The 12,294-nt window shown below is 42.2% G+C and overlaps 1 protein-coding gene and 1 long non-coding RNA gene across 9 annotated transcripts in view; one reads left to right on the top strand and one right to left on the bottom strand.

Annotated features, from left to right (window-relative positions):
* The window catches only part of hoxa3a (homeobox A3a), a 33,316-nt gene that overhangs the window by 18,075 nt on the left and 2,947 nt on the right, over positions 1 to 12,294 (top strand). For 2 of the 6 annotated variants that reach the window (XM_055058941.1, XM_055058940.1), the window contains 2 exons: positions 5,393 to 5,447; positions 9,002 to 9,590. In XM_055058941.1, the coding sequence (XP_054914916.1) occupies positions 9,119 to 9,590 (472 nt within the window). In that variant the 5' untranslated portion in view covers positions 5,393 to 5,447; positions 9,002 to 9,118. Of the gene's footprint in view, positions 1 to 3,817; positions 3,906 to 5,088; positions 5,448 to 6,994; positions 7,358 to 8,078; positions 9,591 to 12,294 lie in introns of those variants that run through there. The other 4 variants (XM_055058945.1, XM_055058943.1, XM_055058942.1 and 1 more) reach the window with 4 other exon arrangements.
* LOC129378605 (uncharacterized) lies at positions 1,827 to 6,887 on the bottom strand. Of its 3 annotated transcripts, none has more exons than XR_008608062.1 (3): positions 6,275 to 6,887; positions 2,284 to 2,426; positions 1,827 to 2,166 (listed from the first exon to the last, which is right to left on the bottom strand). It is a non-coding gene; the product is annotated as an uncharacterized LOC129378605 (long non-coding RNA). The 3 variants fall into 3 exon arrangements; XR_008608061.1 differs by having other exon boundaries at positions 1,827 to 2,128; positions 6,275 to 6,879; XR_008608063.1 differs by lacking the exon at positions 6,275 to 6,887 and adding an exon at positions 2,937 to 3,140 and having other exon boundaries at positions 1,827 to 2,426.

Below are 12,294 nucleotides of genomic sequence, written 5' to 3'. Positions count from 1 at the left end.
AAGAGCGTGAGCGGTGGTCACTACCTGCCCCGTCCAAACAATAGAGAGTTCAGCCAGGGGACAGCGGCAGCCACTGGCCAATCACAGGCTCCGAGCACTTCTTCTGACCCCTGACCTTTCGACACACACAATGTTCAGACCATACATCAGCGCCGAGACCTCCGTCAGCCCATTTGAGATTTATCCAAAGACGGCGTGCCAAACAATAACCGTGTTTAAGTGCGAAACTGAGCCATGAATTTTCCCAAAATTATTCCGAGAGACAGCGCTTGTGCATGTGCAGATTATCACAGAGGGAGCGCTGGCAGGGCCCAGAGGAGAGGGCGCACATGAGCAGTAACATGCTGAGATTCTTCATGTTGGGGGGGTGCATAAATTTGAGTATGTGTTGGCATGTGTTGGTTTAAAGCCCATAAATACGTCGGCACGTTTATTGGTTATGGGTTTACAGAGCATAAATTGTAAATTGCCATTTAATTTAAACGTACAACGGACACAAACAAACTGCTTATTCTTTTCCTAATCACATTTATTGAGACACAGAGAGAGAGAGAGAGAAAAAAATAAATCTGGAAAATATTAATACTCTTTGCAACAGAAATTCTCTCCTAGACTGTGGGCTTGCAGAATGACGCTCTGCCTGATTGGCACGTACTTTACGCACAACGTCCAAATATATAGTTCAATTACGCATTTCAAGTCTGTGATTCTCGAATAGAGGTCACTTTCAGAGTGCTGAAATTTTAATCTGCTCTTGTTCACGTGACTTGCTGAATAATGGATGCCCCGGGGGGTCAGAAATAGATCTGAAAATCTGACTTAATTTCATTTGGAGTGATGCTCTGTAAGGTGCGAGTCAGATCTCTTTTCCTCTGACAGAACCTCGGGAGGCAGAACCATCATGACATGTAAGTAGAATCGGTGTAGTTATATTCTAGCGATTGTTTAGGGACACGAGGAGAAAATTGTAGATGGTTCTGGGATTTTTTTTTTATTGCAGATATGTGTTAGTATACCAATGTAGGTTAAAAAGTGGCAAATTTTCAAACACTTGCATGTCCAGCCTATCAACAAATCTACATTCTGAGTAAGTTGCGGAGGTGATCAAATGGATCCAGGTGTTTATTTTGTTTCAATCTGACTGTTGCTCAAAGTTCTCAAATAATACTCAAAAATATGTTCACGTTTTGTAATATTTCACCATTATTATTTTTACTCATAGTATGTGTTTGTTGTGGCAAATGCTGACAAGCATGTATCCATGTACCCACTGCTTGCAAACATGCAAATTGTGAAGGAGTGATGGTGCTGGAAAACATTCTTACCAGCTGATATTTTATTGTTATTCACTCATGCAGGTGTTTATTTATCTATTTCACAGTTTGGATGGATACAAACTGTGAAAATATGGGTTTTATTTCACACTGTGGCGACGCAAAAATTTAAAAACATATACATATTTTTTGGCTTTAACTGAGAATAAACCTAAAACTCATTCCACAATTTCTGTGTTGTTTTCATCATGAAAATAAATAAATAAATAAAAATACGATTTTGGCTCTAATCATCTCATCTTCTTTGACTGTGATGGTGTATAACAATGCAATTGGGAAATTGCAAAGGAACCGCAAATAGAACAACTAAACTGAGTAAGTTATTATTATTATTTATTATTATTATTATTATTATTATTATTATTATTATTATTATTATTATTATTATTATTATTATTATTATTATATTATTATTATTACAACTTAAATCTTAGTGTTTCTTCTCAAAAACGGTCTCTTACAAATGTTCTGGGATGAAAAAGAGACACTTCCTACAAGAAAATCCAACTTGCTTTATTACATCCACATCCAAGCAAACACTTGTTCTGTCTTCGTTGGTTGCAGTGTTTGTCTGGGGTTAATTAGAGATGGCTCCACTCAGCTCGAGGCGTTGAATTTCACATTAGTCTTGATGTTGGCCGATGTAAACCTCACTGCAGCAGTTATCTTCGGCTGAGGGGCTCGGTAACCCAAGCCTGGCTGTTAAGAGCTCCGAGTGTCAACATTGTGGGAAGATATGGCCCGTCGTCTGGCCGACATCCAGGGGGTCTCTGCGCCTGCAGCTCCTCTCCGTGCTGACAGAGATAAGGAGGCTTGATTTGTGGAAATGCATCTGGAAACATGTGCGTTATTTTGATTCAAAAACGTGATCGATTAAAGAGTTTTAGGAAATGGCAAGGAGCTAGAATGTCGTTCAGTTAAGAAATTAAATAGGAGTTTTAAATGCTACCAAAGTCGATGCTTGAATGTCTGACTTGCCACTCAACTCTGCACGGGTCAGGGGAAAGTTCAGGTGCGGTGGCGACAGGTAGGGTGGGATCATCCTGCAGGGCACGGTCATTCAGTTTCACAAGCCTTTACATCAGTCTGGTTCTGCAGAAAGACACACATGGAAATTTTGTCCTAAATCACATGATGAAACTTTTGTCGCTCTCACAAACATGCGTCCACGTTCGTTGTGAATATATTTTTGACTAAAAGTGAAGAAATCGCATCTGACTCTGCTCTTGACTTTAAAAGTTTGCCATTAGAGTTGGAGTCGGAGAGGACAAAAGCCCCAGTGCCGGAGTGGGACGGAGCCTCTGTCCGACTCGAGTGATTAATAGTTGTGGTGGGGATTTTTCCACGCCCGCTGCTCGGTGTTGACGGAAAACAAGCGCCAAACGGTGCGGAGAGGAGAGAATCTCTTCCGGGCTACGAGCTTTTGGCCACATATGCTTTGTGTGGCTGAACCTCCCTCTTTGAAAAATAACTTTCTTTGACTTGTTTATTCATCTCCAAAACTACTTTATGCACAAGCCTGAGTGAGTTGATCCTTGTTAGTTTAATGGGGATCCATGTACTGACCAGCAGGGTCGCGCAGCCTCTCTTTGGTCACCTCACCTTTCCTTTCCGCCCACCGCTGACTGACAGGCGCCCCTCACGACCACCGGGACGCACAGGCTCTCCGTGTGTGACAGGTAAATGTGGCAACGTTTGGTTTCTATTTACCCCTGCAGCGTGTGCGCCGCGCTGATTGAGGGAGGCTCAGAGGCTGACAAAGTGGTATATACTAATGCACAAGTGTCGCGATGAGAACAGGGGGGGCGGTGTTGAGTTGAGCGTTGTGGAATACACCCATGCAAAGTGAGGCAGTGGCAGAATAAAGAGGAAACTAAAAGCGCGTTGGTTTTTGTTGCGCTCGGACAGCTTTCCGCCGCGCAAATGTGCTCGAATCTCTGCTGCTCTTTCGGCAGCTAACAGGCGCGAAATATATGGTGCTTTAAAAGTGTCAGAAAAGCCCCTTTCTCCTCTCTGAATGGGGCGACACGTGGAAAAGCTGCTTCTCAGTGAGAGGCTTGCTCCTCAGCCAGATACATTGCACTATCACACAACCCCTCTTTTTTTTCTTCCTCTTCTTCTTCTTCCTCTCCCCCCTCTCTCTACAAGCCCGATACGTTTCTCCTCAGGGGCAATGACTGCCTCCATTAATGATTCACGGGCTCAAATAAAAGGGGATTTAAGTTGACGTTGCGTCACGTGATCAGGGCGCATAATACCGCGCGGTGTTATGGCACTGGGAAGAAAACCGGAGCCCCGGTCTGGCCACATGATGCAGATTATATGCTGGTTACCCCCACTTTTCGGGAGGGGAGTCCTGGCTTTGTAGGATTTTTTTTCTTTTCTTTCTTTTTTTTTTTTTTTTGTTTGAATATCCAGAAAAAAAAGCCGATTTTAGCAACCGGGAAGAGGAGAGAAGGATTCCTGGCTGTTGTGGATGTATTCTGTTGTCACGGACGGATATGTGTTTTTTTTTTTTCCACGCGGACGGAGTCACAGCCCGAGCTTTGGGAGGATGGATTTTATTTTGAGGTATTTCCGCCGATTGTTCATTACTGTCGTGAGTTATTGCTACGCGAGACAGAGGTCAGTCAGTGAAGAGAGAGAGTGTGTGTGTGTGTGTGTGTGTATGGGGGGTGGGGGGGTATGGGGGATGCAGGGGGGGCTCCTTGTTGTTGTTTTTTTTGTTTGTTTTGCAGCGCAAGAAATTTTAAGAAACTGTCAATATGCGTAACATAAGTTAACCTAAATTAATTTCATATTTTTTTTGTCCAAATAACCTATTTTATGCGTTCTGTATAATATATAAAAAATGCACAATTAATCCGTGTGGAATAATTACACCGTAATAGCGCAATAAATAACAGAAGAAGACTTTTTTTTGTTGGACAAATAGGCCAGTGTGAGTAAATAAAGCCCCCATTTATCCCGACTTCCAGCAAACGCCCAGACAGAAGAGCGCGCCGGCGGTTCAGGGTGTCAACCTGTCCCATAAAACTTAAACAGCCCCATCTCTTTAAGCTGGTTTATGTACCGCGCCCGTGCGTAAACGATGCATCAATACGACCTCCATGAGAAAAAAAAATATAAAGAGAGAGAGGAAAGACGAAGAAGATTAAAAAAAAAAGAAGTAGCTGGTGTGGAGCAGTTGGGGTAGTTGTTGTGTCGCTCCGCCGTGGGGAAATGAGGATATAATGGAAGACGGAGTGCCATCGAGGACCGCCGCGGCCGCGCTGAGGTCACGGCGCTCCAGCGTTGATTTATGGGCGCGGGGACTTTGGGAAGGTGGTGAGCGCCAGCTAATGACTGTTCGATCCGTTCGCGAGAGCAGATGCAACAAAACACTTTATTTGCATACAGTACAATTATTATTATTATTATTTTTTTACAATATATGCGTTTTCGTAGCTACGTGCAGAATTTATCAGCGCTTTATGAAGAAGAGTTTCATGGCTCGGGCTTTCACATATCCGTCATCTGAAGAAGTTCATGTGTGTATATTTCCTGAGTATTATATATGCTTTGCAACCTTTTCTAATAGAGCTACTCAAAAAATGAAATAAAAAACATTTTTCTTGCATAACGTTATGATAACATCAATCCAAGCATATGTTGAATCGTTTTGTCCCCCAACTTAAGATTGTGGGCCTAATTTGGGATCCATGAGTTCCTCTTTAGATTTAAACCTTTTTTTTTTCTTTTAAAAATTTTATGGAATTTCTAAAACCGAATCCGAAGTTAACCTACTTTAACAAAAAAAAGCTTGAATTTTGCTTCCGACTAATAAACAAAGAAACTAAAATCCTACCCATTTCGCTATGCGCCCAAACACAAACGAACAATATCTTGCTTAGCTGCTTTAAATATGAATCAATAACATTCAAAATCCACATTAATGTATTTTAAATGAGAAAAGATTTCTGAATTCTGAAAAAAGAGAGAGAACAAAATAAAGCTCACCGTTGAAGAAAATGTTAAATTATGCTTTAAGTTACTAAAGAAAGGATTTCTCGTTGCAGAAATCCGGCCGAGTAACTTCAGGCCCGGTCGCGGAAACTCCCTGAGCTGCCTTCGGTAAGTCCATACATCTTTATTGATTTATGTTATGAATGCTTGATGGTGATATCCTTATTCAATTTCTAATAAGTACCAAACACAAACACGCGCGCGCGTAAGCGGGCCGCCTTCCCAGTGAGCTCACAAGGCCAGAGAAGCAGAAGCGGTCTCTCTGTATGGCTTGTTGTATATTTCCGTGTAGCAGCAATATGACCAACCCGAGAGCAATATTTCCTTCTCTTCCACTTGTCTTTGTGGTGTAATTTGTCACCATAAAAGTGACGGAGGGGAATCGCGGCTCTTGGAGGGCTGCCTTATTCTCGTTTTTTTTTTTTTTTTTTTAAACAACTACTTTCTGCTAAAGCCATCTGATTGGAGCCACTACAGCCTGCTGCAAACAGGTTTTTATCTTGTATTTTACTAAAATTTTAGGTATTTTCTCCCCTTCCCCCCGACCTTTCCCATGTAGCTTTTTGCTCTTATAACGCTCGACCTTTCAACCCTCTCCTCGGGCCAAATGAACAAAAAAAAGGACCATATCAGCATTTTCGCGTAGAACAAAGAGGTAAATAATTACACAAAGTGGCAGCAGTTGCTTCGTGAAAGAAAAAGGCGAAGTTAGCTTAAAAAAAAATCGTAATGTGTGATTTTTTTTTCGCCCACTCAAGACTCCCACGTCGTCCTTGCGTGCGCTCTCTCCACCTTTCTAATTGTGTCACCGAAATGCTTCCGTCCTACAGCCTGAAAACCAGCGGAGAAGCGTTAGCTGCTGGCCGTGTTTACAGCTGAGCGGGGAGCCATAAATCTAATTCTATCAAGTCTTTCATTCTGGCTGCAAACATTACCATGCAGAGGGATTCCCCGGCTCCCTTCTTCTCCTCTGCTCCACGCTGCGTGTCCTCCCGCTTTGGCCTTTTTGGTGTTGAAACCTCTGCCCATTTTTCATCCCCGTGCACGAGCTGCTGTGTTTTTTTTTTCCTTTTTTTCCTTTAATATTTAGGAGCTTTGATCAGAACGTGCACTGGCTGGCCTGCAGCTTTCCTTCATGGTTAGCGGGTTCACGTTGAAATGAAAACGAACTGGACGTCCTTGCGCCAAAACAGAAAATTCTGAGAGTAAAAGAAAAAAAAAGAGAGATGAAGAAAAAGTAGGTTAATGATTAAGCCGCCTATTGAAGCTCTTTTATCTCCCATGGAAATTGAAATGCAGCTCTCAGTATCCCTTTGTTATTCCGAAAATCTCCTTGCACTCATAACTTCTATCTAGGACGCGGGGCAAATGATAAGAAAAGGACCTAAAACACCTTTTGGGACGGCGCATTAGTAACGAGGCATTATTAACGTTATTATTTTCCAGACGGACTCCCTCATTTGGGATGTTGGGGGAGGAGGAGGAGAGGCAACTACTTGATTTGGACTGGCTTTCCAAGGCGCTCGCTTCATTTGCATAATTTTTCTTGTCTACGGTGACGCTCTGGTTCGGGGCAGTTCACTGGTGTCTGCATGGTAACTGCTGAAGGATCTCATAGTCAAGCATAGCCTTGGCTGACGTTAATATTGCCATGAAGCCCTGTCCATTACCCTGCAAGCATGGGAGCAGATAACTCTTCTTATCGCGCTGACCCGACTGCTCACGCCTGCTTTCGCAATCTCGGCGAGTAAGGAGAGAAAAGGAAAGGGGGTCTTCTCTTGGCTCTTCCCTTCTTCTTCTTTTTTTTTTTTTTCCTCCTGTGTGTTGTGCCTGCTAATGCCTGCCTGCATGGCAGGGCGCAGTCTGCCGCTGCTCCTTCAACCCAGTCAGCCCCGCTGCCTTTAAAACTTTTTTTTCCCCTTCTGCCCCCTCTTCCTCTGGATTACTGCCTTTGATCGATTTCGTCGCTGAATGAGAAAATATTGCCCGGCGCTCTGCATTCATCGTGAGAGGACAAGGTAAGCAGGGGCCAGAAATAGGCTCCCCTTTCGGTTGTAAATGGTGGAGTTTGTGTGTCGCGGCGGTGATTTATCACCGTACGACTTAAGATCTCGGTTCAGGAAGAGTTCACACGCACACACATAGTCAGGCGGACGGATTTTTTTCCTGCAGCAGCACAGCTCGAGCCTGCCTTTTGTCTCTCTTTTTCTCTGCCATTTATGACTGTCGCAATGGATCGCAGGGAGATCCAGAGAGAAGAAGCCTCCTTATCCCTTTTACCGGTCATTAGAGAGCGTCTTTCAATCCGCAGCTCGGGCTGCGCTGAAAGCAAACATGGGGTGTCATTTCGGACTTATTTTTCGTTTGGTATGCAAGGCTGCATGGGTCCTGCTTTTATTTCATTTTATTTTTTACTTTTGCTCATGTTTTAACAAACGCATCCCAGACTAAGGACTGCTTTAGATTAAAAAACAGAAAGAAAAGCAGAAAAAAAAACTGATAAAATTAGTAGTTTATTGGAACCTGCTCGTGATTTTGATAGTTACAGATTTACTATTATTCATAAACAAAATAAATAGAATAAAATATAACTGAATCTTTATGGGTAAAACTGTGCTGCATAAATTGAAATTTGATATTGATGTAATATATATATATATACATTATTATTATTATTATTATTTTATTATTATTATTATTATTATTATTATTATTATTATTATTATGTTCATCATAAATAGTACTACCGGAAAACCTATCGCTCTATTATGAATAAACAGTCTGTTAATCTTGTGTTATAACTGGATCCGCTGTCACAGCAGCAGGCTGTAGATGTGTCCTCACTGGGCTTCTTCTCCGCTGTACAACCGGGCTTCTCCTTTTACCGGGCCCGGCGCTCCCGGCCACTCATATATCAAAACGATGGAGCCCGCAGGAAATTATTACGGGCCCCTGCGAGAAAAAAAAAAAAAGAAAAGAAAAGAAAAGAAAAGAAAAAAAAGTTCCCACCGTGGTCATAGGAGCGCAGAGATGTCCGTCTGGTTTTTCAGGTTTTCCTCGGGCCCCCTTTTTCATTCATCTTGCAATAAGCAATAAAATAAATGAATAAAGAAAATAGAAAGAGAGAAAAAAATATTTCCGATTTTTTTTTCTGACTGTTCCCGACGGATTATTTTTCTAGCTGGGAAAAATAATTTTATAAAAAAAAAAAGAAAAAAAAGTGAATGTCTTTTACCTGCTTACACAGGAAATTAGATATGCTGTTGACAGCCCGGCTGGTAGAATAATATTGTAACAGAAACATTATTTTCCTGTGTGGCAGCCCGCTAACAAGCCGTTTCCACAGCAGGCACTTTCCCCCATAAACTCTACTGTAACTATATTCCCTTTATCCCTCTCGGCTCGGAGTTTTAAACTGTCATCCCGATTCTTGTTAGGCTTTTTAAAATGATTTGAATGCTTTGGAAACGTGTTATGCTGTTTGGCACAGATGGCAACGCAAGGTTAGTGTGCGCCTTTGTGTAAGCCATAAGGTAAACGGTAATAGTCCACAGAACTGTTGGCCCTATCTTGCCTCCACAGTCTCCAGTGTCAGGTCTGTATTGAAAAGTAAGATGGATCGCCACCATTTCTCCTCCTCACAGTGCTTCTTGTAACCCTAGGTTCACCCGAGGAGGCCATTGGCGGAGAGGCGTCACGTGACCACGGGGTGCCAATGTTATTCTACGAGGGTGTCAAGACCCTGTCAGTTTCTGAAATAAATATTGGGAAACGGCGAGATGCAAAAGGCGACCTACTACGACAGCTCCGCAATTTACAGTGGCTACCAGTATCAAAGCGCAAATGGCTTCGGTTATGATGCCAATCAGGTCCAATATCCCAGGGCCTCTCATGTGGAAAGCGAGTACCATCGACCCGCCTGCTCCCTGCAGTCCCCCGGCGGCGGCTCCGTTGCTCTGCAGAAGCCAGGGGAGCTGGTGGCGGAGGGCTGCGACAGGGCCATCCAGGCGGCGCAGGCCAAGGTTCTCCCCGAAAGCAATCATCCAGCGCCGGCACCGGTGTCAGGCCCACCGCCTCCCCCCTCGCAGTCCCCCGGCGGAGTCAGCCAAGACGCGAGCAATGGCTCCGGCCAGCCCGGTGCAGCCAAGAGCGGCTCCCCGACCTCCGGTACCCGCAGCAAACAGATCTTCCCCTGGATGAAGGAGTCCCGTCAGAACACCAAGCAGAAACCCGCCAGCAGCTCCAGTTCAGGTACAAGCTGCCGCGGACACACAAACCATGATAGTTACATTCAACACACAGAGGTGGTAGAGAGGGGTGGGCAAGTAGGGGTTTACAGGGAGGTGGGCAAACCACAACAGAGCATTTGTTTGCATCCTGGGAAGGTCATGTTGCTTCATTTTCTGAGCTGTGGCATTTTAGGTGAGCCATTTGTTGTAACAAATCATTTGATGAAGCCGCATCCTGCGAAGATTGGCCCACTTTCTTTTTTTAATCGATGTTGTTAATATCCCACCATCATTCAGCACAAATGCAGGCAGCGAATGGTGGAGGGAAAAGCAGCAGATCCCCCCTTTTGTTGTCCCCATGCCCTCCAGCTGACCTGTCCCTACTGTAAACACACATCTCCACTGATCACATAATGTTCCCGGAGAGACAGCAAACAAACACACACAACAGTTGTTTCAGTTTCTCCTGCTGTTTTGATTAGAGGAGGAACTCAGTGGGTCAGTGTTTGGGGGGCATAGGGGCAGACTAGAGGAGGGGTGGGGTATTTACTCAGAGCCAACCTAAAACTTTAAAGATGCTCATCTTCCCATGACCCGCTATACATATTGTGGCTGGTGTTTTCAGCATGTTTGCAGTTATTTTTTCACAATTATAGTTGTAGATTGTATTTTGATCCTTAATTAGTGAAGCTCTTCCATGGACAGAGCGATGATCCCGATGAGATCTATTGAGACTAAGGATGTGGTCACTCAGGTTGAGTTAAAAACAAAGTCATATCTTAGCATATTTGTCTATAGAAATATGGTGATCTACTATATTTCAGACACATTTGAAGCATTATAGACAATATTGAGCAAACAGAACAGAGTGATTCACACGAGGCATCTCCTTACGTTCATATAACCTGTTTATGCATCCCAAGTCTCTGCTTGAAACTATCTTTGGCTGATTTAAATCATAAGTACTAGAAAAGTCATTTTTCCTTTTGAATTCAACAAATTATGAGCTGTGGAAGAAATTAATTAGATGTTTGTGTCAGTTAATAAAATGCAGACCAACAGTTTCATATATTCTGTTTTCTATTACATTTTAGAAAAATTTCACATAAGTCTTAAGACAAATTGCCACTGATTTTGTAAGAGATGGGCTATACACTTATATGCTTTCAGAATGAGTTTAAACATTTTTCACACAACACTAAGGAGTTAGTTTTTTATGCATGTATGGCTGTATTGTCACATTATGTTGACAATACAATTTCCATTGAGGCAACCTGAAAATTAAGTTGGCAGTGGTCTTCAGAAACAGTTGAAACTCAATGACCTGTGTGGTTCCACTGTGAGTTGTCCTTTCAGCACATTTCAGGCAAAAGCAACACAACTACAGCGATCTGAGAGGTATTCAAAAGTGCTAATGAACCAAACTAAGCATTCAGCCACACACCTTATGTGACCATTTATAGAAATGGTTGAAATTTGAGCGTTATGGTTTCACAGTCAGTTGGACTGGTCTGGATATGGCATTAATACACATTTTCCACAAGGACAACGAAGATATAATTTGAGGTTGCAAATGCTTGTAAATGTTTTCTTTTCATTGAGCCAAATTATATTTTCAGTTGCACACATTTAGCTTGAAATGGTCTTTAAAAGCACCTAAACATTCAGAAGTATTTGTGACTTCAAAGTGAGTTTGAAAAGTATGTGTAACAGGATAAGGAGGTCATCTATTACGCACATCTTACACCCTCTATTCAAATGTCTAATGGTTGCAAGGTGGGCCAGGCTTATCTTGGGATTTCAATGTGTTTGGTCTCCATGTTTTTTTAAACAAATTTACATTTGGTAGATATTGTGTTTTAAAGTACTAGAGAAATGGCATGAATATTCAAGTGACGATTTGATTCATTGAATATCTGTTGAAAATGATGATGTCATAGCCCAAGCACTAACTTTACGGGGCTTTTTGATTGGTCTCCAAAGTTGATTTTGGGAAAGTTGACCAGAGCTGTGCATGTTCCAGATGTAAATTTAATATTCATTGGGATTATTTTGAACATGTCAATGCTTATTCGTATTAGCAAAAGAAGCAACAGTAATGTATTTGTATGCACAGAAAATAAAAGGAAGATTCTCACAAGCTGGAAGTTGGACAGTGCTATATGCACCAAAGGAGTTACCGTAAAAAGTGTTAAAAAATTAGCTAAGCAACTTTGCTATGTTCTCTTTGCACAAAAAAGCAACAAAACTAAAATTCTTATTGGATAATAAATCCCTAAGTGTTCCAGTCAAAAATGTGGCTTCAGGGCTTTTGTCAGGGTTTATTTTATATACTTATAAAATACCTATTTCCAAGTACAAAAAGCACACACCCTAACCTTCAACCACTAGCACCTCAGGCTCAACAACACAAAGCCTTGAAGGCATATTCCAAACCCCCCTTCTTGTTTCTGTTGTATTTTGGTAACTGCATTTCACTCTGCCACATACTAGGAATTCACTGTTACTATAACATTTGGGGTAAATATTTATCGGCAGATGAAGGAAGAAGTCGCTCGAAAGAATACTGTCTATATAAAACATTTTAGAAAGAATCCGAAACAAAGCAACTATTTCAATAGTTCCAGACAAAACTAAGAACCTTGAAGTTACCAAGTACCTTGAATCATTTTGTTGTACTTTGCGTCAAAGGAATCTGTGTGGTTACGGCAGCAAAACCATCTCCA

The sequence above is a fragment of the Poeciliopsis prolifica genome, unplaced genomic scaffold (genome assembly GCF_027474105.1).
Source record: "Poeciliopsis prolifica strain line A6 unplaced genomic scaffold, Auburn_PproV2 SCAFFOLD052, whole genome shotgun sequence".
NCBI lineage: Eukaryota > Metazoa > Chordata > Actinopteri > Cyprinodontiformes > Poeciliidae > Poeciliopsis > Poeciliopsis prolifica.
The sequence above is the reverse complement of the archived record's forward strand: the minus strand, read 5'-3'. Positions and strand labels throughout refer to the sequence as shown.